This window comes from Liolophura sinensis, chromosome 7 (assembly GCF_032854445.1).
Source record: "Liolophura sinensis isolate JHLJ2023 chromosome 7, CUHK_Ljap_v2, whole genome shotgun sequence".
In the NCBI taxonomy this organism is placed as follows: Eukaryota; Metazoa; Mollusca; class Polyplacophora; order Chitonida; family Chitonidae; genus Liolophura; species Liolophura sinensis.
In genome coordinates this window covers 33007260-33032465 of record NC_088301.1, presented here as the reverse complement: position 1 = coordinate 33032465, position 25206 = coordinate 33007260, and the positions used below count along the sequence as shown (strand labels likewise).

Here is a 25206-nt window from a genome sequence, read left to right as displayed (position 1 = left end):
GACGCTAAGCTGGCCCGAAGAAGCCATGCAGTATCTGTGTACGTCACACTGTAGCGACACGGTTCAGTGAGTTCAGGGCATTTCAGGGGTGTTCACGCAGTTCCGAGCAAGATCAACCATGACATAATTTCTGAAAAATTCCAACCATTGACAGAAAATATGCATAATATAGAGGGGTAATTCATAGGTATGAAATACCCCCAAAATGAGCTTTTTTTTTAAAACAAAATTCAAGGCATATTTTTATTCATTTGGCATAGCAACAAATTCTTTATTTTATCGTTCCTTTTGATGTATCCTATAAGTCATATGACCTGCAAGTGAAAAGTTTGGTTGTAAACAGGAATCAAATAAATGCATCCAGGGCAAAAGCAGGATGACCAGGAAAACTGGTATTTAATATTACATTTGAATGCACTTTTCTAAGACACATGACCTGTTCACCCCTTCGTTGAACTACGATTGGTGAAATGGGTTGTCTTCATCTTTCCTTGAGATACTTAAATATTGAAAAAAAAGTTTGAAACATCTGGTTTACCTATTAGAGACCAACCACTGGTCAAAAAGGTTTGACACCTTGATCTCTGTTAAAGCGGGATAAATCTTGGGCTCCCTGCGAAGAACAGTCTTCGACAAATCATTTGTGTTCACCTAAATCTAGCCTGGATTCATTTCCTTATCAAAATAATCAGGTAAATGTAGATATACCTGCCATGGAACCATCGCTTCCTTGGGCTATACACAGTTTTATCCACCCATAAGACTGACTTCAATCAAGTCAAATGTGACGTCCAAAGTATATTCCTCGCAAACTCTATCCATTGTTCATGTATTGTATCCATCCAGTGTATTATAGCAATGAATTCCACCAGGCCTTCTGTAGTCTTCAACCAACAACATGAACAACGTCCTGTCTTCAAATCCAGCTCTTACAGATTCATCTCTCTGACATTGATTCAGAAGGTTTGTCAGTTACCTGACCGAAGGCAAAGAGCTCCGGCTGATTTCAGTAACAACAGACATCACAGTTGTCTGAAAAATTCTTACTTTTTTTTCTATTCTATCTCTCGTGTTTCTCACTTCGGTATGTTGCTGACTTAGTGTCAAGCTATAATCAATCATTAATTCCTCTCATCTGATTGTGAGCTGACTGTATGCCTCCCTATTATGTGCAGAGACTTCCCCTTGTAACCCTTCTCTCTTGAAAGAAAAAATAAAACCAAAAAAAAAAAAAGGCTGCTGTGGCAGTTAAAAAACTTATACCATGCTGCATAAAGAATCAAACAAAATATGTTTAAAATGAACCCCTCTAAACTGGATTATGTCACCACTGAGTTTATTTCTTTACAAAAAACTTAAAGAATTGGACAAGTTTGTTGACTTCAACCAGCTTCGAAAAGCAATAATTCCTTTGTCTTGCACATCTTTTCTTCCTGTGGGTGTGATGACTTCTCCACTTGGACGAAGCACAATAAGTTTTGGTATAACATTAACACAGTATTTTTCTTTGAGAGTCCTGAAGAAAAAAAACAAACAACAAAACAATAACTTGCATATTTATACAAGCTACCAAGATGGATGAGAGCAGCTCAGTTCTATACGCTATTACTTTTTACAGTCTAAACCATATAACCATAATAATGAGACACATTTTAATATAGTGAAAGGCACACTTGTATATGACACAGTTACTTATGTATGAAAATTTATGTGTACCTTTTCTTTTTCAAGTTGGTAATGAAAAAGCAATACAAGTCTGACATGAGATATTCACCAATGCGGTCGCTGTGAGTTCAGCTCATGCTGGCTTCCTCTCCGGCCGTAAGTGGGAAGGTTTGCCAATAACCTGCGGTTGGTCGTGGGTTTTCCCCCACGTTCTGACCGGTTTCCTCCCACCATAATGCTGGCCGCCGTTGTATAAGTGAAATATTCTTGAGTAAATATTAACCTGAACTCAGTAGAAATGTTGGTTGTTTCCAGCAAGACTTTCCTCAACTAAATTTCCAAATTTCGAACAAAAACTGTTGACAACAGATATAATATAATTAAGACGTACAGCATAGAGAGAAAAACCAGAAAAGTAACAACAGTGATAGCTTGCAAATTTTCATACATAAATGATGAAACACGGCCACTTACCAATTTAAGTTAGGGTTTTATTCTACTTGTAATTGTTCATGTAAATGCAAAAATAGGAGTGAATTACATGCCTCCTGGCACCATGGCTTAAGCAGTAGGTAAAAAAAATGCAGGGCTGTTAATTGCTATTTACTATACGTCACTGGTCTAGGATTACTCAAAATGCTGTGTTCTCATCACAATAATATTAAAACAATGCAAAGGGACCAGGTCCTGGTCACTGTTATAAATGCTGGTCATAGCCTGGACAGTGGTAAGCTCCTCCATTTACTTGTTCGCAGCAACTGATGATCCACAAATCCTTCTCAAGCTACTAGGAACTCACACAGCCGCAAACTGTTTTGCAATTTGACTATCAGGTTGCTCTGGCTTGTATTAGCATAATACCTACCCTATTATGGAGTCATCAAACTGAACGGTTAACCAATCTCCACTTTCCTGTACAAAAAATCTGTCACAAGATTCTTTTGTTCGGTCAAAAGGAACAGCTACTATCTCAAATGGAGCATTTCTTCTAATGAGTTCATCATACATCTGTGTTAACAAGGGAGTAAACTCTTGACAGGCTGGACACCAGCTGGCACTAAAAAACAATGCCACTATTTTGTTCTCAAGTTGTTTACAGTCTGTGATACTACAAGTTTTTTCATTAGCTTCTTCAGCTTCTGTCAATGCTGTGTCTGAGGGAGGTGATTTTGACAACAGTGCTACATCTGTGAACAACTCCATAATATAGCAATGTTGGAAAGCTGAAACAGAAAGTCATAACTTTAGGTTTTGTGTACTTAATATACACAATACGCTCTTGTCTTAGTATGTAATCACAAATTCATATACATGAATGTAGATACAGACTTATGTGTAAACATGCACTATTCCCAATGCTTCAAGCTGTAGAGCATTTCATCACTGTAGTACAGAATTATTAACATCTGGGACTAATATAAGAAATATATGTTATTTGTTATATTAGTTCCAGTTAACATGTACTGCTAGTTTCATATGAATCCGATATGACATACGATGTGTTAATGTGGTTCACATGTACAGGTACACTGAAAATCAGCATAATGTGACTTGGTTGTAACATTGACATTTCTTCAAATAACATTCTTCTCCTTAACCACAACAATATATAACAATATATACAACAATCCAAGTTTTCGAATTTTTGCACATTGCAAAAGTTCCTCATTGGCTGAAAATCTCAAGCGAGATGAACTTTCTATAGACAATAACCATAAATCAAAGAACATAACATTGGTGTTGACCAGCTGAGTACAAAGGAGCTTTTATGTAAATTACTGGTTTTAAGGCTATGTAGTATTCAGAATATCATATCATCTTAGGGTTAAAACTATAAAAGTATCATGAGGATGCAAGCTTTGAAAATAAATAAGAAATTTACTCAGCAGACAGGTAAATAAACTACTGCTGTCAATTTTTGTTGATATTTGTAGCTTTGCTTTAAAATGTGTTTACAAAGTTCTTATATATTCAGTGCCATGTTACATCATCTTTGTTGCTAGAGACATCAAGTGACAAATGTATACCACAAATGTCAGGTAGCAAAACCCTGGCGCATTTTTAGTGATGTCAAACATTCCTTTTCCAGCTTATCATGACATCAAATTAAAGATATCCTTATGTCACAGGATAAAACTGATACATTGCAACAATGTGGACATTTGGGTACAAACATTTTTTGATGTAACAATGTTGTGGTCTTGCTTCACTCTATCCATCCCAAGGGACTAAGAAATATCTTGTCTGCCTATTTAATTTTCTGATTAGAAATAATTTTTTTGTTTGTTTTGTTTTTCTCAAATGAGTGCCTACTTAAATTGTCCAGGGGCGGGGTGGGGGGGGGGGGGGGGCTCCATGGCCGAATGGTTAGCTTGCCAGGGCGGCACAATGATGCTGGAGCCTCTGAGCAATGCGGTTCAAATCCATCTCATGCATGCTGGCCTCCTTTCGAGATGTATGTGGGAAGATCTGCAGCAACCTGTGGGTTCCCCCTGACAAAAAGCTGACATTCAGTAAAGGATAATGCATACCCAATATTATGCAACTTAAACGATCTGCCTCTGGGAAATGAACTGTAACGTATGACTCATTATAAAGAAATGATGAAATCCAACATACTGTACATAATGGTAGCTGTCTCATTACCGAATAAAACCCTAGAAAACATAAACTCCAGATATTCCATGTATGACAACTGTCGGTAAATTTTCACTATTAGACTGTTTGTAATGAAGTCAATCTATGCTATCCCCAGGTGGGTATTTCATCTCCTCTATACTGTTATGGTGGAGGTCGTACCAGTGTAAAGAGAGGATTTGAAATAGCCACCTGGGGCTAATTCATGCCATCATCCATGATGTATTATATACATGTATGTAATAATGTATCCCGATGTACTACTGGATAACCACGCCATGCTCTTTTATATTTGTGAAGTTCGTGTAGTCATGGCTAGGCCCCCTTCGCCCCGGTAGAAAGAATTGTAAAATTTCAGAAAACAGTCGATTACTAACCTACCACGCCCGCTCAGACTTTCCTTTACTGTGCTTAGGATCCTATGGCCCCTGACTATTAAAAAAGATGTTGATCATGCCAAAGGTAAATATCCATCCATATTTATTAGCAAGTCTAGCATACTTGTCATTTACGAAAAGGCAGCAGTCTGCACGGTACTCATGCGCCGTCTGTCACATATATTTGCAAGACACTAAACTTACTATGGAGACGTTGGTCGACACTGCCAGATGATATCTGTATTCTGTAACGTAATTACAGAACAATTAAACACATGTGTACGACATACGTTTAAAAACAAGTTGTGATAGTGATAGCCACCTGGCAACTGTTAGTACAAAGAGCATCATGGGAAAACTGGAAAGACACCGGACTGTCCACGCCACTGTCGCCACTATTTCAAATATTCATCTGTAATTGTAAACGCCATACATCTGGTGTCTCTAGACATGGAAAGACAGGGCTGTCAGTAATTGTTAACTCAAGCTATGAATTTTTAGAGTACATGAATACAGCGAGAAGAAAGAGCAGACGAATTTTTTTGACAAGCGGAGATCTCGTATTATCTCGTGGGCCACTGAGCATGCGTATGGTCGAATACTTGGACATGGAAAGAACAGGGAACCGAGAGAGGTAAACACGATTTATTACACTTCTATTTGCCTGACAACTGAGTAATAAGGATCGGATAGTTATAACAGATATATTGTGTTCATCACAGATGTGTTGCTTTTGTTCACTGACATTCAAATGGTGTGTTTTACTCATTATCGCATCTGCTTGATTTGTGTACACGGTTGCGACTAGCAATGACCCAACTTCATGTTGACACATGACAACGTATGAACATGTGCGTCAAATGTGAGTGTATATGTGACTGTCATTTGCTGTATTACAAGATACCTTCTGATAATTTATAAGTTATTTGGGCAAGAGGAAATAGATCAGCAATTCACGCCTTCCACCTACCAAACACAAGAAATACAAACAAAAATTCTTTAGACCCTGTGTAAAATTAAGATGACGTTCATTTTCGCACTTCAAGTTATGACTTTACATCGGACATAAAATAAGTGATAAATTTAGCGACAAACACTGATTCAAGACTATGACCACCCTGATGTTATACAACTTTTATTATAAATTACTGGCTAATAAATATGAGTTTCTATGTATGCAGTCTGGTCGCACTCGTGTATATATACAGGGAGTTGGCATGTTGGTATGTTGGTATGTCATTTAATTATTTTGACTGAAAAACGTTGGATTTGCCCAACTCCTACATCTGTGGCTTATATCATATGTGAACTGCTATGCTATTCTTTCCCCATGTTGCAGTATATCCCATGAATCATCAATTCCCATGAACAAGGAATCTGCAGAAGCCCTATAACCAGACGGAAGAGACTGGTATGAAAGTTTTCACATGCTCGAGATCCAGTAAAGTCAAACAGTGGCTGGTACAACTTTTACCTAGCAGGGATACCGGGCTCATGGTATGGAGGTGCAGGCCTTGTTTCTATATATCCAGAATCGTATGTCGTCTAATGTATCATAGAGGTACAGAGGCTACATCTAACTAAAAGTATTCCAGTTGCACAGGTAGAGCCCTGGATGACTGCCTAGCTATTCCTTGTGGAAAGGTTTACTGACCTTAAGTTACAGCTTGTAGCCATCCGTATAATTGGTATACACTGATTTTTTAAGTCATCAGATGTGTAGACGTCAAAGCCTGCATTAAGTAAAGCATCTGTTAAAAGTAATCCAGCCGTTTAATCTTTTGAATTGAACAAAACTTATTGTCGGCTATGTTTTAAATAGGTCCTGGGTGCTAAAACAGAAAGCAGATGAATAGAATCCCCTTGTATCTGAAGGCGAAAAAAAAAGAAAGAAAAAAAATGCCAATTAAAAGCCCAGTGGAAGAAGTCTTTTCTTACCTTGCCTGATGTGTTATGTATTACTTTAAAATACTCTTACATTTCATGTCTCTCAACACATATTCATGAATGTAAAAACAAAGTTATTTTTTCAGATATCAAAAGGACATATAAACAGTAATTCAATAAACAGCTAAATGGAGGAAATGCTGATATTTGCAGATTTTATTTATTTTAAGGTTTTATGTATTACATGGCACTGAAAGTATTGCAATTATTCTAATTACTTTTCCAGAAAGAGTGTCTTATAGGCTAAAGGTAAACAATTTCAGTTGTTTTGGGGGCAAGGGGAGAAATCTTAATATTCAAGGCTGTTCGGCAGTTCAGAGGCCTGCAGAGAAGTGTCCTGACTGATGCTAATAAACCTAGCTCATTTGAGTTCCACAGTAATAATTATATTATATACATGTGCGCCTCATGATCATGAATTATTTTATTTCACGCTTGATACATGTATAGCAAGGTAAGAGATTATGAGGTACCGTGGCGACACATATGGAGAGACAAAGGATTATTCATATATAATCTTTATTTAATTATTCATGTAATATCATTAGCTGATGAGTGTAGTGTAAAGTGATAGGTTTTTCCAGCAGTATGTTACCTGTAGGCTCTAACCCCCAAAACCTCCTTATACATGTAACCTTGGTCCTCGTAAGATTTCCAAGATTGTCATAAGTATGGATTTGACCAAATTACTGTGTCAGTTAACAACAGTGTCAGATTTAATTTCTTTCACCTTGACTATGACTGACCGAACAAGAAACTTTTCTAAATTTGACCATTCTTAAATTCAGACTCATAATTACCACATCTGTTCAGTTTTCTTTTCATTCATTATGACATTGATTGCCTGTAATTATATTATATGGCCTTGTGCTTAGTAGTACAGGATTTATCAAGTGAGCAAGGGTGAATATTGTGTTGTGGTGGTCATCTGCAGTTGGAATTTGTTGAATTCCTGCAATTCGCCACATTTCATCAGAGTGCTGTTTGTATATATATATATACATTTTATTAATGCGCTATTCATTCCACAGACTATCCACACTGAAAATAATATATTCAAAGCAGAAAGAGGTCAAACAGAAAGCGTAATATTAAAAATAATGATGTTATCATTGTATGAGGTGGTGTGTGCAAATGACATGTATAGCTTAAATATTGTTTGATGAAATATTCATCTCAGACTCGATTTTGTCAGCAAGCGGTCACATGATTTCATGCATAAAAGCTGCTATTGCTTTTCAGAAGTCATGTGCAAACAAGTGTATCCTTGTATATTATAGCACCATAGCATGCCAACAAATATTGATCTTTTCCTCAAGTTAAGTTGGAGTTTTTTTCTCTTTAATTACAGAATATTAACTAAACACGCAAGTCTGGGCGATCTTGAGGAAGAGTGAGGAGAAAATTTCTTTAGCGTAGTGACCAGCATGGCAAGGGATGTAGAAAATGACATAGATACTTTCATTCAGCAGCAGAAACACAAGCTTGCTCAGGAGAGACATGATCTTGAACAGGTGAGTCTGATGTTACATTAAATTATTCACTACTATCAAGCTAGTAGATTACCATGTATTTTGTTTTTTTGGGTGCCTTTCTTGGCTCATTTGTCTTATGATCCAGCCTTTCTGTAGATGACTGGCCCTCAGTGTGCTTGACTGGTCTTGTGTATGAATCAATCCTACATGTAGCTCTGTCTGGTGCTGTACTTCAGGAAAGTTGTCAAGTATCTGGTAAATGGTAGCACAAGGCTTGATTTCAATTTCGAATCCATAAGCCTTACTGTCATCGTGTACAATTTGTTCACTATGATACAGTTGTTATATTAATTATGTAGCTTGAAATCATATTCAAACAAAGGAGTAAATCTGTGTTGTTTAATGGACATATATGGGTTCTGAATTAAAATATCCTGTGAGAAGAAATAAGGTAGTTGAGTAGGCATTCGTGCTTTCTTTTATTCCGGTAAATGAAAAAGGTGGAGATTTTAAAGAAATTATTAAAATTGAGAAAAAAATTTAGGAAATAACATTTATCATAATCCAAGTAAAAACTTCATTGAAGAGTTATTTTTGGAAGCCCATTCTTCACATTTTTAATGATGACCTTGGAAGTCGTTCCTTGTTTAATCCACAAAAAGGATGAGCCAATGTATTTTACATGTGTAAATGCACATCATAGCTATGTATTGTCAAGGAATAAAGTATTTTTTAAGGGTAAGACTAAATTAAAAGGGTCACACAATATGGCTGATTAATACTCCACATTGTATGGAGTTTATAGTCAGTCTTGCCTTTGTCACTCAATAACAATTTTTTGTCAACTTGACCTGGAACACAGTGTGGTTTACACTGACACAATATACCTCTGTTATTATAACTGATATGAAGTTTGTTGCAGAAAAGATTTTTTCTTCTCAAAACGGTGAATATTTAACTATGGGCCACAAAAATATACAAGTGGTTTGAACAATTCATTATCAGTGGCCATGTGTGTAGATATGTTTTAATACTGTGTGTATCAAACTATGCCTTGTGACATGCCAATTGAAAATAAGTGCATGTACCTGGTACAGTGCTTGTAGAGAATCCCTGGTTGAATATCACGCGGACTAGTGTGGTATATATGAAACATATATCTCAGTTGCCTGTGCAGATTTCTTGGATGTGTTTTTCCTTTTTTTGGTGAGATGTTAATTTCTGTTATTGTGTCTGGAATTCATGTTTCTCTTTTGACTTGGGAAACCATACTGAATTTTGAAGCATACATGTATTCTGGCCTGAAGAATGCCAAAATATTAATCAAAGTTAGGGAAATATCTTTTAGTCAAAACTTTTGGGGAAGAGTCTTATGTTGGAGGCCCAGTTTACATACTTTTAATAATGGCTTGGGTAGTAGTGCAGAAAAATCATTTATTTAACTATTCAAAATTAACAGTTGGTATTAGACAGTAACGCTGCTTATATCTGTTTTCTTGCCTAGATTTGCAGTAAATTAGAAAAAATAAACTGAACAGAAATGTTTTTTCAGTTGTCAATACAGATGTTCCGCTTTTGGAAGGTTGAATGTAGACAGGTAAAATATTAATTATGCATGATGCCTGCAGGAGTAGAAAATTAACTCTAAGCCAAAACAAAGCTTCATTTTGGTATTCAGTGTTTGGGCATAGTAACTTTGTCATTTTCAAGTCCAGCAGATATTTTTGTATAGTTTAGTGATATTGTTTTAAGTTTACATTGTATTTTTGATAAATTGTTCATTTACCTCTATGTGGATATTAGAATGATTTCCGTAAGTTACTGTTGATTCTTGAAAATGATATAAACTAATTCATTAACCTTTGCACATATGAAAGATCCACTTTGAGTGCAATTTATTCACAGTTTTAATTTGATTGGATTTGCCAATTGCAGGGCTTCACAAAAAAGTATAATTTTATCAGTCTACACAGAATAATGTCCTCTGAATATACTTGAATAAACACCTTGCAAAAATGTGAAAAGTACAGTACATCTGTTCTTGAAATATTGAATGCCAAATTTAAGGAAGGCTGTCTCCTCAGGAGTTACTTTGTACTCTTCTACTACTCAGTGAAAGCTCTAATGCATGTCTGAAGTCAAAATAATGCTTTTTTACTTGATAATTGATTAGACTAGAGCATAAAAGATTGTGTTGATGGATTGCGGAATGCACTTACATATGGTAAGGCATATGGTATATGTGGTCTTTAACAGTGGTCTTAATTAATACAGTAATAGCAAGTTTTACAGTTTGTATTTAACAACAAAAAATAAGGGATGGGTTAAATTATAATATGAAAAGAAGTTTGGTGGGCAAGAGCATATACATGCACATGTATACATATGCGATTGAGCATCTGCATGTAAATTTTTGTTATTTAGGTCTGTCTTCTGATACATCATATAGGATATTATATTTGTGTCTCGCATATTGCACATATACCTGTGCATCTAGTTTTCCAGTATTTCTGTATGCTGATGTTAATCATTTACTGGTATGTGGATGTTGTGCTGAATATGGCCTGATTTCTCTTTCAATTTGGATTGAATCTGCAACATTCAGTGATTAAATGATTATAGTTTCTAGTTAATTTGTGGAAAGTACATGTAATTTTTGTTTTTGTGTTGTACAAAAAGTGTCAGTAAATAAATATACATGTAGCATGGTGACAGTGACTAATGGTGATTTTGAATTTGCATGGGTGGTGAAGGCACAGTGTTTATTGCTGTGTTATTTTACATGATATACATGGATCATGAAGGGAAACAGTTTTGATTTAATTTGCAAACAATGCTTTCTTCATCTTTTGGGTATAGTATTTGTGAACTGCAAAAGACTGAATGCTAGATGTTATTAAATAATGAAGGCACAGTGTTGAAGGCAGCATTTACACACTTCTTATATTAATTAAATGTAGTATTAAGATGTATTAATGGCAAATTCTGCAATTGTCAGAACTTAATTTGATGGGTCATATACATGTACCTATAAGGTGGGCACATTGCAAAGAAGATTGCTAAATGTAAGTTGTCTGCAAGAAGATGGTGATACAGTATATGACTAAAATTTTGCATTTTAGAGGCAAATAAATGCCATAAATTATTATATTTCATGCTGAAACTTAAACTTTTCCTGTAGGGTACACTAAACCAAATTCCAGAAGTGTGCTGGGTGAACACAAATGCATTTTGTATAGCTCTCATATTGTATCCCGGGTCTTGCTCTCTGAAAAAAATCTTAAAACATTCTTTGATCATCCAGTTAAATGCACACAGTCTGGTAAAATGAGTATTACTGGGTCACAGAACTCCTTTTTTCTGTAATTTTAAATTAATGGCTTCTGTTTTTATATTGACGAGAGGGCATGCAAATTTTCTGAAAATTGGGCTGCATATCCTCAGTTTTCAACCTTTATACATTTGACAGCCTTTCCTTGATATCATTTATTTGTTTATTTGTTTTTTTTTTACACTGTACTCAAGGACATTTCACTTATATGATGGCGGCTAACATTATATTGGGAAGAAACCGGACAGAACCTGTGGGAAAACCCATCTTTGATGCGAACTGTCTTCTTATGTTTTATATGTTGCATACCCATGTGTCGAAGTCAACACTTCATAGTGCCCTATCACTCTCTGTACCAATGTCAGCACAGAAGCTGCCGACTTATATTCTGTTGAATACAGTTTAATGAGTACAGATAAATTTTAAGGGTGATATATCTAAAAGTATGACATTTATTGAACTAAAGTTCTGCAGACAAGCAAAGCGCTAGAACACAAGGTGAATGTTCAGTCCTTGTTGCCCAGTCGCTGTAAATCTGTTATTCCTTCATGAGTCAGTTTCCATACTTACTTATCTTCAGAGGAATTGTTGTATTAAATGAAACTTGTAGATGACTTCACCATAATATAAGTTTGTGCTTCATGCCATTTCATTATTTTCCTCAAAAAAATGAAAAAATTGCCAGTATTGGACAATATGTGGCAGAATTCTTCTGGCCCTTGTTTCAAAACTGTTTTTAATTGTATTCATGTAAGTTAATTTCTCTCAAAATTGTTCATCAATAAATTAATTGTATTAAAACTTCACCATGAAAACTTACAAGTCGAGTTATAGCATTGGTCTGTTTCATCCATATTCAACAAAATTTTTGTCCTTTTTGAGCTGTTATTGGTAGTTTCCTGGACCTTTTTGGCTTTTTAAAATTCTTTATTACATTGTTTATTGTATTGTTTCACAATACTTTTAGAATGTTCTCTCTTTTTAAAATTTATGATTATCCTTTGAAAGTTTTCCTTTCTGTTAAGCTTGCATACTTTGCAGAAAAGATCTACTATTGTTTGTAATTTCTTTTTACAAATTTAGTTGTATTTATGAAATATTTCACAGGTAGTACAGGTACCCTAAATGACATAAAATCCCCCCCCCTCCCCCCGAGTGCATTTGTAGAGGCAATTAAATATCACAAAATATTATTTTTGATGCTGAAACTTACAAGTTCCCAGTTGAATATCATTCCATGATCCAATCAAACATCAAAACACCTTTCTAAAATCTTTCTAAAACTCTCAGAATCAGGAAAAAGTTAGTCATGAACAGAATTTATGGTCGTATAGGGTACATGTATATTTCAACATTTTTCTTTTTTTTTCTTAAACTGAAGAAAATTTCATGTATCTGAGCAAATATCTCAGCCATAGTGTATTAGGTCGTTTGATTGGGTATTTCAGGATGAGCCAGTGCATGAGCGCAAGACCTGGGATAAACCCACCAATGAAAAAAGGCCTACCCTAGCAGAGGAGGTGGGTGAATGATTGTCCAAGCAGAGCCACATTGGTTAATACTATTAGATTTATTTATAATTTTATTAGCGTGATTCAAGTTGATACAATCCTCACAAGAATTAATATGTTATTATGACTACGCATGTTATTAGAGAGCTCTTCTTGCTGAGTGCTCAAGGCCCTTACAAGTAATGCTTCATTCAAACCGAAATCCCTGTGAATCCTTCTTTACTGTTAACATGTACATCAGTGCTATTTTGATATTTACCTGAATTTTGAGTATTAAAACTGAAAGATATTGTTATGTGCTGTACTTCATTACCCTTTTGAAAACAAAGAGAGGCATATTGTGATGCAGCTATGATTTTCCATTAGTTGACATACATGTACATAGTGATGCACTTCCATGGTTACAATTGCCATGACAACTGTCACAACTATTTTGCTGCTGAATGCTGGGATGGGCAACTATAGTTAGAGAGATCGATTTGTTCGTTCTGATGCACATAGCTTACTCTGTACACATCATGTAGATCAATATCAAAATACATGTAGCCTTTGAACGGATTAAAGGTGTGAATGCAGGGAATTACATGTACATACATGTACATCTCGACATGACTCGGAGTTACATGTATTAAAGGTAGGTTATCCAAAAATTCAATTCTGTATTAATTTAAAACCAATTTTTTCAGTTGGTTTGACTTTAAATCATTGACAGAACTGAAATTGGAGGGCCCACTCATGAGCCTTATAAATTTATATCATCAAGCTGTACACAGGCAGTAATCATAAAATACTCTTTGTATATAATTAATATAGCACCATAGAATACGATGATATTAGTAAAGTGGTCAGATACATTTGGAAAGGTCTGGGTAATTGTACAGATACCAGTGATCCTTTGCAACTTCATTTCTAATTCTCAACAAGCAGAGAATTACTAATGTGCCACTGAGATGTGAAATGTGAATACAAGTTGAAGCTTTTGCTCAATTTTATTTGGCTGTAATCCAGTTTGTATCTTGCATTGGTTCTTCACCATATTTAGAAAGACAGTATTAATGATTTTTCCTTGTTTACTTGTCAGTATTCCATGGAAGTAATTTGATTGTTCATGCACTTAAATACAGTGGAAGTGCTGTGAGGTAGATAAAGGAAAATTTGTGAGGAACCCCACAATCTTGAAGTGCATTTATACTCAATTAATATTCAATTGTTTTGAACTGTTTATTGAATGATGATGTGTTTCCCAGCCTCATCAAGCACCAACTCCAGAAACTGGACTGCCGATTGGACGCAATAGCTACGAAGCAAGACGAAAAAAACTGCAGGAGGAGAGACGCAAAGAATATAATGAACTTCTATTAAAGGTACAATTAAGATATAATAGAAAGGTAATATACATATACCATAATTCAACCTTTTCAGCTGCCTAAGCAGTCAGTATTTTTTGAGAGAACTAAAGTGTGTAAAGAAATAATCTGCACAGATTTATGAAACTTGCATCTTTAATGACACAAACAAATCATTTTTAGTATCATTGCATAATAATTAAATTCATAATTTCTAATGAATGCTTTCATAAGAGTGGTTGAAAAGGTGGAAGATTTTATCAACAATAAAAGGTAACTTAAGTACATGTAGTGACTTAAGCACACACATTTTCCTCTGGTGAAAAACTTACCAAGCTTGTGATAAATATCTGGAGAAAAATAAGAACATTTGCTTAGGGGTCAGCGGCCAGTAGTCTGAAACTGTCTAGGGGCCAAGTCACAAGACAAGGGGCCACAATTGTTTTCTGTTTCAGACATTGATGCCTGATCCATGTATACTGGTACACGATGAGGGTGGCTGTCAAACTCACTGCACAGGAGATAATATAGATTGCAATAATTTGAAACTCATCTCGTTTGCATAGTGGAATACCCTTTAAACATGTCTTACTTTATCCCCGGTCAGTGTTTATTTTGTTGAAGTCTCAAAACTAACGGGGATGCTTACTATGAGCATTGTCATGCTTCACACAGAAGGGTGGAATTCAGTACACGGTACTTTATAAAAAAAGTCTTTCAGGCCATGCTTTAGGGGAAGGAAATTATTCGAATTACTCACTGAAAGGAGAGAACATTTGGTGAAGCCATTCTGTGAAATGATTCTTGATTGTGCGGCAGCATAGCAGTTCTGTCTTGACACAGGATCGGCAAACCGCTGAATTCAGTTTTTGAACTTACAAATACGAATACATTCTATAATAGCAATTCTATCACCACCCTGCTAGTTTTTGTTTCAAGCGTAATGAATATAAAGGAAAATGAGATCAATTTTGACTTCATTCTCACCGCCCAGAATGATAAAAAAGTTGAATGCCATGTACCAAAATGAAACAATCTTCGACACTATTCTGTTTCGGAGGCTGAAATGGTATTAGGTAAGTTGAATTCATAGGTACCACATGGACTCTTGTGGTAACAAAACCTCTCTCTGCTGGCCGTGATTGACATGCGCATGTCATACTATCATGTCTTTTACTACCGACTCTATGAGGAATGTTCGAGAACAGACTTTCTCTAAAGCATAAAAAGTTTTTCAACAACCTAAGCCTATTTATTGACAATGTACATTGTTCACATGCATAGCCCTAGTTAGCTCATTAAAGCCCTGATCAATGAGTTTGGAGCGGATTATCCCATGATCAGTGAGGTTACAGTCAATCTGCCCCTGATGAATGAGGTAGTCAGCAAGAATCTGTCTATAGCTGGTTTGCATTGGCATTGCCTTAACAAGTAAATAGAGACTTTCGTCCCACCTGGCAAAGTGAGGAGGTTCTAGTTTACTCTGGGCATTCTGGTTCCCTGTAAACAAACACAACTGCCATTATATTGGAAAAATTCATAACAGAGATCAATCAAGTAAACAAATACACATAAATACACACTTTGATCAAAACATATGGCCTATTATGTGCATGGTTTCAATGAAGGATGTCTGCATCCTCTTTAATACAGTCGGCAAGTGTTGTTTTCAATTAATGCATCCGATTAGGCCTAGACTTGGGGGTCATTGGCTCAAATGTTATTAGTACTAAGGAGAAACATATGATGATGGATAAGTGACCCCAAAACTGTTAAACATGCTGAATATTATTAATTTTAGAAATCTCCTGCTAAGGGGCCAAGGCGGCTACCCACACCTAATGGAAGAAGTTTACCTGTCGGAGGAGGTCAAGACTCTGTGACAGACAGGAGGAAGGCACTGCAGGAGGAACGTAGCAGAGAGTACAACAAAATGCTTGCACAGGTTGGTTCAGCTATTGTGTGAAAGGATGACATTCAGAAATATGTTTGAAGATCTGCAGACTTAATATGCATATTATGCTACATGGGGATGAAAACAGTACTTCTTCTAAAAGTTGTGTGATAGGTTCCTTGTTGAATCACGTTTATGGCTGCATTGCTGTCATAGAGTCAAATTCAGCATTTGCAGGTTTGGCTGCAGCTATATAATGTTAAGGGATTTATCATCTGGAAAGGGGTGGTGGTTTACTTCAAACACACTAGTACCCTTCCCTCATAATACTGACCACTGTCGTAGGAATGAAAAATCATGAAATACTAGATAAATAAATACATATAAACACCGAATCATTTAAGTTTACATAGTTTATGACCAGCTTTTGCAATGGAGTTAACATATAGTATAAACTTATATGGAGAGATAAAGTAAGATATTACTTATTTGTTTATTTATTTGATTGGTGTTTTACTCCGTACTCAAGAATATTTTAATTATATGGCCTTGGCCAGCATTATGGCTGGAGGAAACCGGACAGAGCCAGGGGAAACCCATGACCATCCGCAGGTTGTAAGATATTACATGCAGATGTGATGAAAGAGTATTAAGTATCATGAAAAGTTATGATTAGGAGTTTTTTTCATATATTTCTTGATACTTTTATGCATATTTCAGAGGACAGTTTGTTTTGCCCATTTCTTTCAATATCTTGTCACCTTAATTATTATAACCCGCTTATTGTCTAGTTCAGTGCATTTTGCCAGTCATGCAGATGTAGAGTTCATGCCTCTATTTTTTATCCTGCTACACTACAATGTTTTGCTTTGAAGTCTAGATGATACATACAACATAGTACATCAAGGTTACTTTTTAGCTGTGAACCCAACATTTGCAAAGCAAGGGCAGTGTGAAATGTGGGAAGTGGTGGCTGTGTCCCTGGTAGAATTTTCCAGTGTTGTTGGAAGAGAAGGATTCACTTGTGACATTTGAAAGTGGAATGGTACATATGCATATGGCCCAACCTGGATTCATTATTTTCCACTAATCAGTAGGCTTGACTTTAATGATGGCAGTAATACCAAAATTGTATACAAAGTATCTCATTACTACTTAAAGTATCTCAATAAATGTAGATACATTATCATTTTGCTTTTGCAACCTTCTAATTCTTCTACCATCTATATGTACTTGATCAAAATTTGACCATGTTCCAGAACATTGTCCTCCCTACATGAGGGATTTCTCAGCTAAAATGGCAGGAGATCCAACTATCATACAACTCGCACAATTTTTTGCATTCCAAAAATCCCTAAAGGAATAACGCACCAATAAAATGGTTGAAGAATTAAAGTGTATCAGGCTTATTTCTTGTAATACATTAACATGGTTTTTATCCATCATCGCCTTATAGTCCCCTAAACCTGTTAGACCACCGAAGATAGCTGATGAGGGTGGTCTCCCTGTGGGCCAGTATGCAGAACAAAAGAAGAAGCTGGAGGATGAAAGGATCAAGGAATATAATGAATTTCTCCAAAAGGTTATTGCAGTCATCAGTATTGTTTTGTGTGTGAATTTCAAGTGTAACTGTATAAATTTAGCTCCTCCTGTGTCCTTGAACTAGATGTCTCTCCATAGCCATTTCAGTTATGTTTTATCCAATTGATGCAAAAGGGGGGAATACTCTCTATGTTAAAGTATTTGACAGTAGTCTCATGTCCTTTTGTAGAGAGAGGTAAATGCTCAATAGCAATATGGGACTGTTGTTTTTGTCCTTTTTTAGAAATAGGATCTATTTCATAACCTTAATGTATACTCACAAGTAAGGAAAAGTGGGCTGTGTTTGTAAAGAGGCATAATTCTGCTGTCATATAATCATGTCTAGAAATTGGTTATTGCTCACTTTCCCAGAACCCCCCAGGTACCCATAGGCAGATTCTGGAGCCTAAGACAGGTGGCAAACATGTGCATTTTAATAGAAACGCAACAGACGAGGAACTACAACAGAAACCTATTCAGCACCAACCCTATCCTTATAGTGATTATGAACATTCAGCCAGTCATGAAAGACTTAATCACATTAGAAATCAGGAGGATCAGAGATCTGTTCATCAGCATCATCATGATCTCAGCAGAGTAAGGGATCCTGATCACCAGAGATCACCTTTGCAGGATAGGCTTGATCACCTCAGAGATGAACACTATTATCAAAGGACTGTTCGTCAAAAACAGCATGAACCAAAACGAGTGTATGATCCATATGACGAATCACCATTACATGACCGTCTTATCCATATCAAAGATGAACGCAGTCCAAGATCAGTTCATCTAACTGGAGACATTCACAGAAAAACTTCTGATCCTGCAGATAGATTTGATCATGGCTCGTACGAGTATAGACAGACAGGAGAAAAATCTATACACCCAAGTCAGGTAGTTTTAATAACTTCGTGCCCCAATCCATGTAGTGTTAACAAACTAACCTTTGGATAACAGACTCTTCCTCAAAAGAGAAGAAAACTTTAAAAAAATGGCACTATAGGCTGGAAAGAGCACATTTTTTTTCAATCTGTTGGTGCCTGCTGCATTATTTTGCGTTTTTCCTCGCCATATACGTAAAGCCTGAAAACGGCAAAGCTGGCATAAATTGCTGAGTCCATGGCATCCTCCGTTTTTAACACCATGTAATTTATGCTGGGGGTGAGTTGCCTCTCAGCCGATGAGAGACGTTAAAACTGCCGGCTTGTTCATGTAAACTCGGAACCTACCTCCAGAATTCCGGTTTCCCGATCGTCAAGTGGAAAACGAACTGTACTGTTCGCTACCTTCTGGGAAGAACGGTTCTACCAGAAATGTACGAACTGCACTTCGGCGGTTTCTGAGGGCAATTCTCCTCCTAATACACTGCGGATTTTGGCACTGACTTTATTTATAATTTATCAACTTGAGGTACATATTAGAATTTTTTATATGGCATGCACAAGCGGGGAATTGCATACTCTTTTCAGTGGTACTTGACTGATATTTAAATTTTCTTCTCCTTTAATAACTAATCAGTTGCATCATGTGTTCAGGAGTCTGACCACTTTTGGCAAAATACTTTAAATCATTCTTCAGTTCGATTCACAGACCCATATATCAAAACAGTAGATCTCCTGTATGTGCTTACATCATGTTATACCCTAATACCCTAGGCCTTAGAAAAAGGAAATGTTGGTAAAGTGGGCCTGCCTAACCCCACCTCAAATACGCTGAATAGTTTCGAAATAAATCATTCTGCTGATAATTGTGACACGCATCTCCTCTACTGATTAACACCTGCTAATAATGTGTCCAGTCAGTGAATATTTTTCTTGTGAACGACGCATTTTGGCCTTTTTCTCTTTTTTTTAATCAAAGCAATTACTATCCCAATATGCACCTATATTGACAGCTGTATTTGTGACGGCTTTAACACGTAGGCAAGTAGGTTAGGAAATGCCATATGTGGAATGGTATGTTCTTCTTCATGGGTTACCATTTCTGAATACGGCGGATTGTTGTAACATTATGTGATAGGATATGTGTTTCAAACTTGGCATCAAAATGCTTATTTCAAGTCCATGCGGGGTAGTTGAGGTGGGGTCAGAGGGGATGGCATTTCCAACCTTTCCTTTATATATTGCATGTGGTATATAGCATTGCATAAGCACATACAGGTGATCCACTGATTTGATACAAGAACCTTTGGTTTAAATAAGTCTCTTGCATCTTAATTTGATTTTGGTTTGCCTTTCCACAGCACTCGTTCACTCTTCACGGTGTTATTGTTTATTTCTCTTTTTTCTGCTTCTTCAGTGTTTATATGTTGCTCTCTCCTTCATTTCCATTGGATTTATTCCTTTTCATTGTCATTGTAGATGTACTTGTATTTTCTGTGCAGAGGAGATATTGCAGGTTCCATAGATATCATGGATAATTTATTCTCTATAACAAATATACAAATCATCTCAAAGAAACTACATGTATTTTCTATGCTCTTACAGAACTGTTTTGACTGTTTTGACATTCATTATCGTAAACAATGAAGGAATGGAATCTTTATAAAAGAGAAGCCATGTACATTTTTTAGTTATTGTTGTCTTGACTAGTTAATCGGGAACTAAATATCTTATATTACCACTTAACTAGAAATCAGGTTAAATTTGATAATTCTCAATGACCTATTTGGATTTCACCCATAAAGTACATTCTTAGAGGCAAATAGTTATGAAATATTACTTTTGGTTCTGAATCTTACATTTTTCCATTCTTTGTAATCAGCAGGAAGTAGAAGTTTTAGGTGATGAAAGATGTGATACAGTATATCAAAATAGTATTTTGATGTCAGGTTCCTTTATGTGTTTAAAGTTGTATGTACAAGCATTAAACAATTATGAAAAAATTATGTTTCAGTTAAGGTATACAAGGGGACATACATGTATTTTGTTATGGATCCTCATATTGTAGTTTCACATTATATTCATAGCTTCACTTATAATACTGTTATATATACATGTAAGGTGTACCTTTATTGTACAGGAGGGGGCCTCCGTGGCTCAGTCGGTTAGCGCATGAGTGCAGCGTAATGACCCAGGAGCCTCTCACCAATGCGGTCGCTGTGAGTTCAAGTCTAGCTCATACTGGCTTTCTCTCAGGCCATAAGTGGGAAGGTCTGCCAGCAACCTGTGGATGGTCATGGGTTTCCCCCTGGCTGTGCCTGGTTTCCAAACACCATAATGCTGGCTGCCGTCGTCAAATATTCTTGAGTATGGCGTAAAACACCAATCAAATAAGTCAAATAAATAAATGAATTTATTGTACAGGAATATTTTGGGTGGTAAACTTCAGAGTGATATGCTCATTTGGTACATATACAGTATCTTTATACCTATGCTTCATCGTCTGTAGTTTATCAGGCTAAAATAAGATATGCTCCAACTTTACAGAAAAACTTTCAGAGCTCTAGGAAGGAGAATTTGCCTCCTAAACCTGCCACCCCAGACACTTTCTTGAGTAAACTAGGAGGTCATGACCGAGAGAAGAAAAAACTTGATGAAGAAAGAAAGAAAGAGTACAACCAACTCTTACAGCAGGTATGACCAGTATGAGTCAGTCAAGGACTGTATGGTAAAAGTATGGTATTCCACACAATTAAAATTCTGTTTGGGGGACATGGAAATTATGCTGAATTTCTGTCTGTTCCATCTGCATTGTAACAGCGATGTCTAAAAAACAATTGAATTCATGACTTTCAAACTTGCAACTGTTGAGAAAGTGGTTGAGATGGCTTTTTTTTGCTCCATGATTGAAAGTTGTTTACACTGGCTGTCTTAACTGATTAATCTTTATTACTGTTTTGTGCTGCGATATGGCTTTCAAACTTGGCCATTGCCATCCCAATGTTCATGTTCTTGAGGTGATGGCTAGGATTTCCTTTCAGTATTTATTTTCGCATCTGTGCTGCACTGAATATACATTTTTTGTAATCATCTAGAACGCACAGATTTTGTAGAAGAGTCTTTATTCTGTGTAATCAATTCCTCTTAGGGGAAGGAAGGGATAAATTATTTTATGTCCTATCAAAAATTAAGGCCACTTTGACAGAGAACTGGGATCTTGTTATTTTTAAAACGGCTTCATATTTGTAACACTTTCTCACCTAGCCATATGTAAAAAAAAAAAATAGATCCGACATCTTTTGATTCTGTTCATGTATTTCTAATACATTTTTGAGTATACTGTTACTTCTTATTCTTGTGTTATTATTGTTGAAGGCCTCACAGAAGAACAAACTGCTCAATTTGAGTAATCCCCTCTAAAAAGTGGATGAAAGTTTCACTTCGTGTTGGACTTTTATAACTGTGCTAGAGAGATGCAAATTCAGCTCGCACTGGTTCAAATGGTGCTATATACCATTGTATCTGTTAAATGTTGGTGTATGGCCTTGAACACCAATTAAATATAAATGCTGTGCGATATTCAAGCTGTTGACCAATATGGCTGAATATTTGAATCTGTCTGAGTCCTTTGTTCATGTCAATCATAAGGATTATCAGGTGCTAGAACTTAGCAAGGTGAGTGACAGGGAAGTGCTATTGTCTCCCTTGGGGTCTTTGTGCAACAGTTCCACTCATATAAATGTGAAATACTCGTGCATCACATAAAACAGAGGTTCAGCAAAGTATGATATGAAGTACCCATGTATAAATCTGCCTACCCACATTTGCACTTGTTTTTCACAGAAAGCTGCTCGAGGTGAGAAGATACCAGGGAGGGGTGGAGAGACTCTGGGTGTCCCAGGCCTGGATGACAGATTAAATGATCAGGTACACTAGTGCAGATGTATTAATGTAAATTTGACCTTTTTGTACACTTGTGAATTTTTTAAAAAATTCTAAAAATGTTCCAATTAAAGAAAACTAAGTTCAATATACAGCAACGGTTTTGTAGCAGCTATTTGTAGTGGCAACTAATGTTTCAAAATAGATATATTATTAGAGAAAATTGTGTGAAACTTCTCAGGTTAGATTAGTATCAGATTTCATGCATTTATGTCTGAATGTCATCAGATGGTGAGTGTCTTTAATTTGTGCTTTTATATCGCAGATTATCATATATGAAAAAAAAAATGGAGAGGATTAGTTTTGTAGATGTAATTAAGTGATGTGTATTGATAATTTGATAGAATATGCTGATTATTTTTCTTTAATAAGACTTAGATATTGTATGTTGCACTAAATAGGAGACACTTAACAGTTGTATGGTAGCATCTTATTCTTTAATTATCTCTAAAACTTGTAGTGTAATAATGGTGAAGTTTCTATGTATATTTTTCTATTTAATTACATGTAGTTGGTATAAAGAGCCTGCTTGTTGATGGAGGAGCATACTTTCTGATTATTTCAATGTGGGTTCTCATTTTGACAAAGTTGGAAGATGAGAGGCAAAAAAGAAATAAATGGTGTGAAATGAAAGTAATGCTTGCCAAATATTCCCACCATCTTGTAGTACTTTTGGATGTGTAGCAAGTCCATGTGTAGATACATGTTTGTATTGGACTTGAAAGAGGGCCTTGTGTAAGACATAGGTATTGCTGCAATCAACTGGAGAGTGAACAATGAAGACATAAAATTTGCTGTCTTGTAACTAGGTGTCACTGGTTTGGCTACAACTTTAGGCCAGGGGAATTGTCAAGTACCTGCTCCTTCATTTGCGAAAAGGTTCATGAATTACATCATGTAACTGTGGGGGATCGAAGACAGGCAGTACCTTTTATCATTTGATGAACATGTTATCTGAAGCGCTCAGTGAATGACATGTGTCATAAATTTTTGAAAGTTTAAAGTAGTCATCTTCAAGCTGTAGTTTATCATAGGCCTTAATATCATAGGAATAGAACTGAAAGAGATTGCAGGAACATCATGTAAAATTACAAACAGAACACTATAAATATATCAGTATTATATTCACATTAATAGACAGCAGCATCAGTACAGGTTTTGTGGAAGAAATTAAGACTGTTAAGACAGTACAGGGCCAACCTCAGTATAAGCTTTGACAGCACTGACAGTCCTGCCTATAGTCAGTTGGTGCATGTGGTATGTGCATAGCTGAAGGTTTGTGATCGCTAAAACTAGCCAGTTTGATCAAAATCACTTCCATATGTGTAGAAATAACGTGACCGTCTCATTGCACATGACCTGGGCAAAATGGCAGTATCAAAGGCAAAACGGGCCTCCGTGGCTCAGTGCGCTAGCGCAGCGTAATGACCCAGAAGCCTCTCACCAATGCGGTCGCTGTGAGTTCAAGACCAGGTCATGCTGCCTTCCTCTTCGGCCGTACGTGGGAGGTCTGCCAGCAACCTGCGGATGGTCGTTGGTTTCCCCCGGGCTCTGCCCGGTTTCCACCCACCATAATGCTGGCCGCCGTCGTATAAGTGAAATATTCTTGAGTAATACACCAATCAAAAAAAAAAAAAAAAATCAAAGGCAAAAGAGAAAGACTGGTCTCCCGATGAGACAGTTTCATTGATATAGGAGTATGAAAAAATACCCTTGCCTGTACAACACTCTCTCTAAAGATTACAAGGGGCAAAGGAAAATCACTGTGCCTCATGCATTGGAGAGAAAGATGGAAATTTGCCTCCAATTTATCAAAAGTTTGTTTAAAAAACACGGTTCAAACACATGATGACAGAGTTGGACAATGTTGACCTATCTGATGTATTGTGTGGACGGAACACTCAACTTACCTCAACAGCATTCAACTTGCTGTTGAGTCAACAAAAGTTGAACGATGTTGGATAGTCTGGACGGGGCTTTAGATAACCAGTTTGTTTAAAACACTGAGATATCCTACATATGTTACAACTACATGCGTTTTGCAACTGGCATGACAAAATCACCCGTGTATGCACTCCTGCATGTCCTTTATGTGCAACAAAACAGCAGCGTCCATTGTTTACGGCGCAAACCCTTTTCAATATCTTGTGGCCTCGAAAATGAATCTTGCTAAATAAATTCCACTAATTATGCATCTTCTGCACCTGAAGTTTTCTCACATTTCACCATCTAAATGAAATGTTGTTCACAAATTTTTTTGAAACAACAGGCAGATGTAAACTAACGGTAGAACTTTCATTGGGCCAAAGAATCTCATTGTAAAATGTGTATTCTGGAGCCCAGTGGCATTCCCTTCTTCAAAACAATCGACTAACATTTCTCACATTTTGGAATGACAGTATAAAAGCATTCTTTTATTCCTTAACTTGGCTGATTATAAAGATTGACTGTAATATTTTTAGGTTTATTGAGGTATTGACAAATAAACTGCTGTGAAAACTGTATCAATCTGTATAGCTCAAATAAGCTAGAAATTAGAATATAATCGTCTAATACAGCCATATTAATAACAATCAGGATTTAATTTTATTACTTTTTCTGGATTGGGTTCTCTCACAA

The 25206-nt window shown here is 36.3% G+C and overlaps 2 protein-coding genes across 7 annotated transcripts in view; one reads left to right on the top strand and one right to left on the bottom strand.

The window, feature by feature from the left end:
* Positions 1–50: 50 nt before the first annotated feature.
* Positions 51–5218, bottom strand: LOC135471797 (nucleoredoxin-like protein 2). The gene is made up of 3 exons (XM_064751147.1): positions 4970–5218; positions 2531–2888; positions 51–1516 (listed from the first exon to the last, which is right to left on the bottom strand). Exons 1-3 carry the CDS (start codon positions 5028–5030, stop codon positions 1345–1347), a joined length of 591 nt encoding a protein of 196 aa, XP_064607217.1. The 5' UTR covers positions 5031–5218; the 3' UTR covers positions 51–1344.
* A 38-nt stretch (positions 5219–5256) lies between these two features.
* The window catches only part of LOC135471796 (centrosome and spindle pole-associated protein 1-like), a 57191-nt gene continuing 37241 nt past the window's right edge, over positions 5257–25206 (top strand). For 4 of the 6 annotated variants that reach the window (XM_064751143.1, XM_064751145.1, XM_064751144.1 and 1 more), the window contains exons 1-10: positions 5257–5313; positions 6019–6176; positions 7978–8140; positions 12881–12952; positions 14191–14307; positions 16091–16234; positions 17640–17765; positions 18137–18658; positions 21193–21339; positions 22489–22572. In XM_064751143.1, coding sequence (XP_064607213.1) covers positions 8054–8140; positions 12881–12952; positions 14191–14307; positions 16091–16234; positions 17640–17765; positions 18137–18658; positions 21193–21339; positions 22489–22572 — 1299 coding nt within the window. In that variant the 5' untranslated portion in view covers positions 5257–5313; positions 6019–6176; positions 7978–8053. The remainder of the gene's footprint in view (positions 5314–6018; positions 6177–7977; positions 8141–12880; positions 12953–14190; positions 14308–16090; positions 16235–17639; positions 17766–18136; positions 18659–21192; positions 21340–22488; positions 22573–25206) is intronic. The other 2 variants (XM_064751142.1, XM_064751146.1) reach the window with 2 other exon arrangements.

Bases quoted from the DNA above. Each gene is read 5' to 3' on its own strand.
- LOC135471797 (XM_064751147.1), bottom strand. From the start codon at position 5,030: ATGATGCTCTTTGTACTAACAGTTGCCAGGTGGCTATCACTATCACAA. The intron at 2,889-4,969 runs GTATGTCGTACA...TTTCTGTTTCAG, and splicing joins ATCACAACTTGTTTTTAAAC to CTTTCCAACATTGCTATATT. The intron at 1,517-2,530 runs GTAGGTATTATG...TTTTTTCTTCAG, and splicing joins TTTGATGACTCCATAATAGG to GACTCTCAAAGAAAAATACT.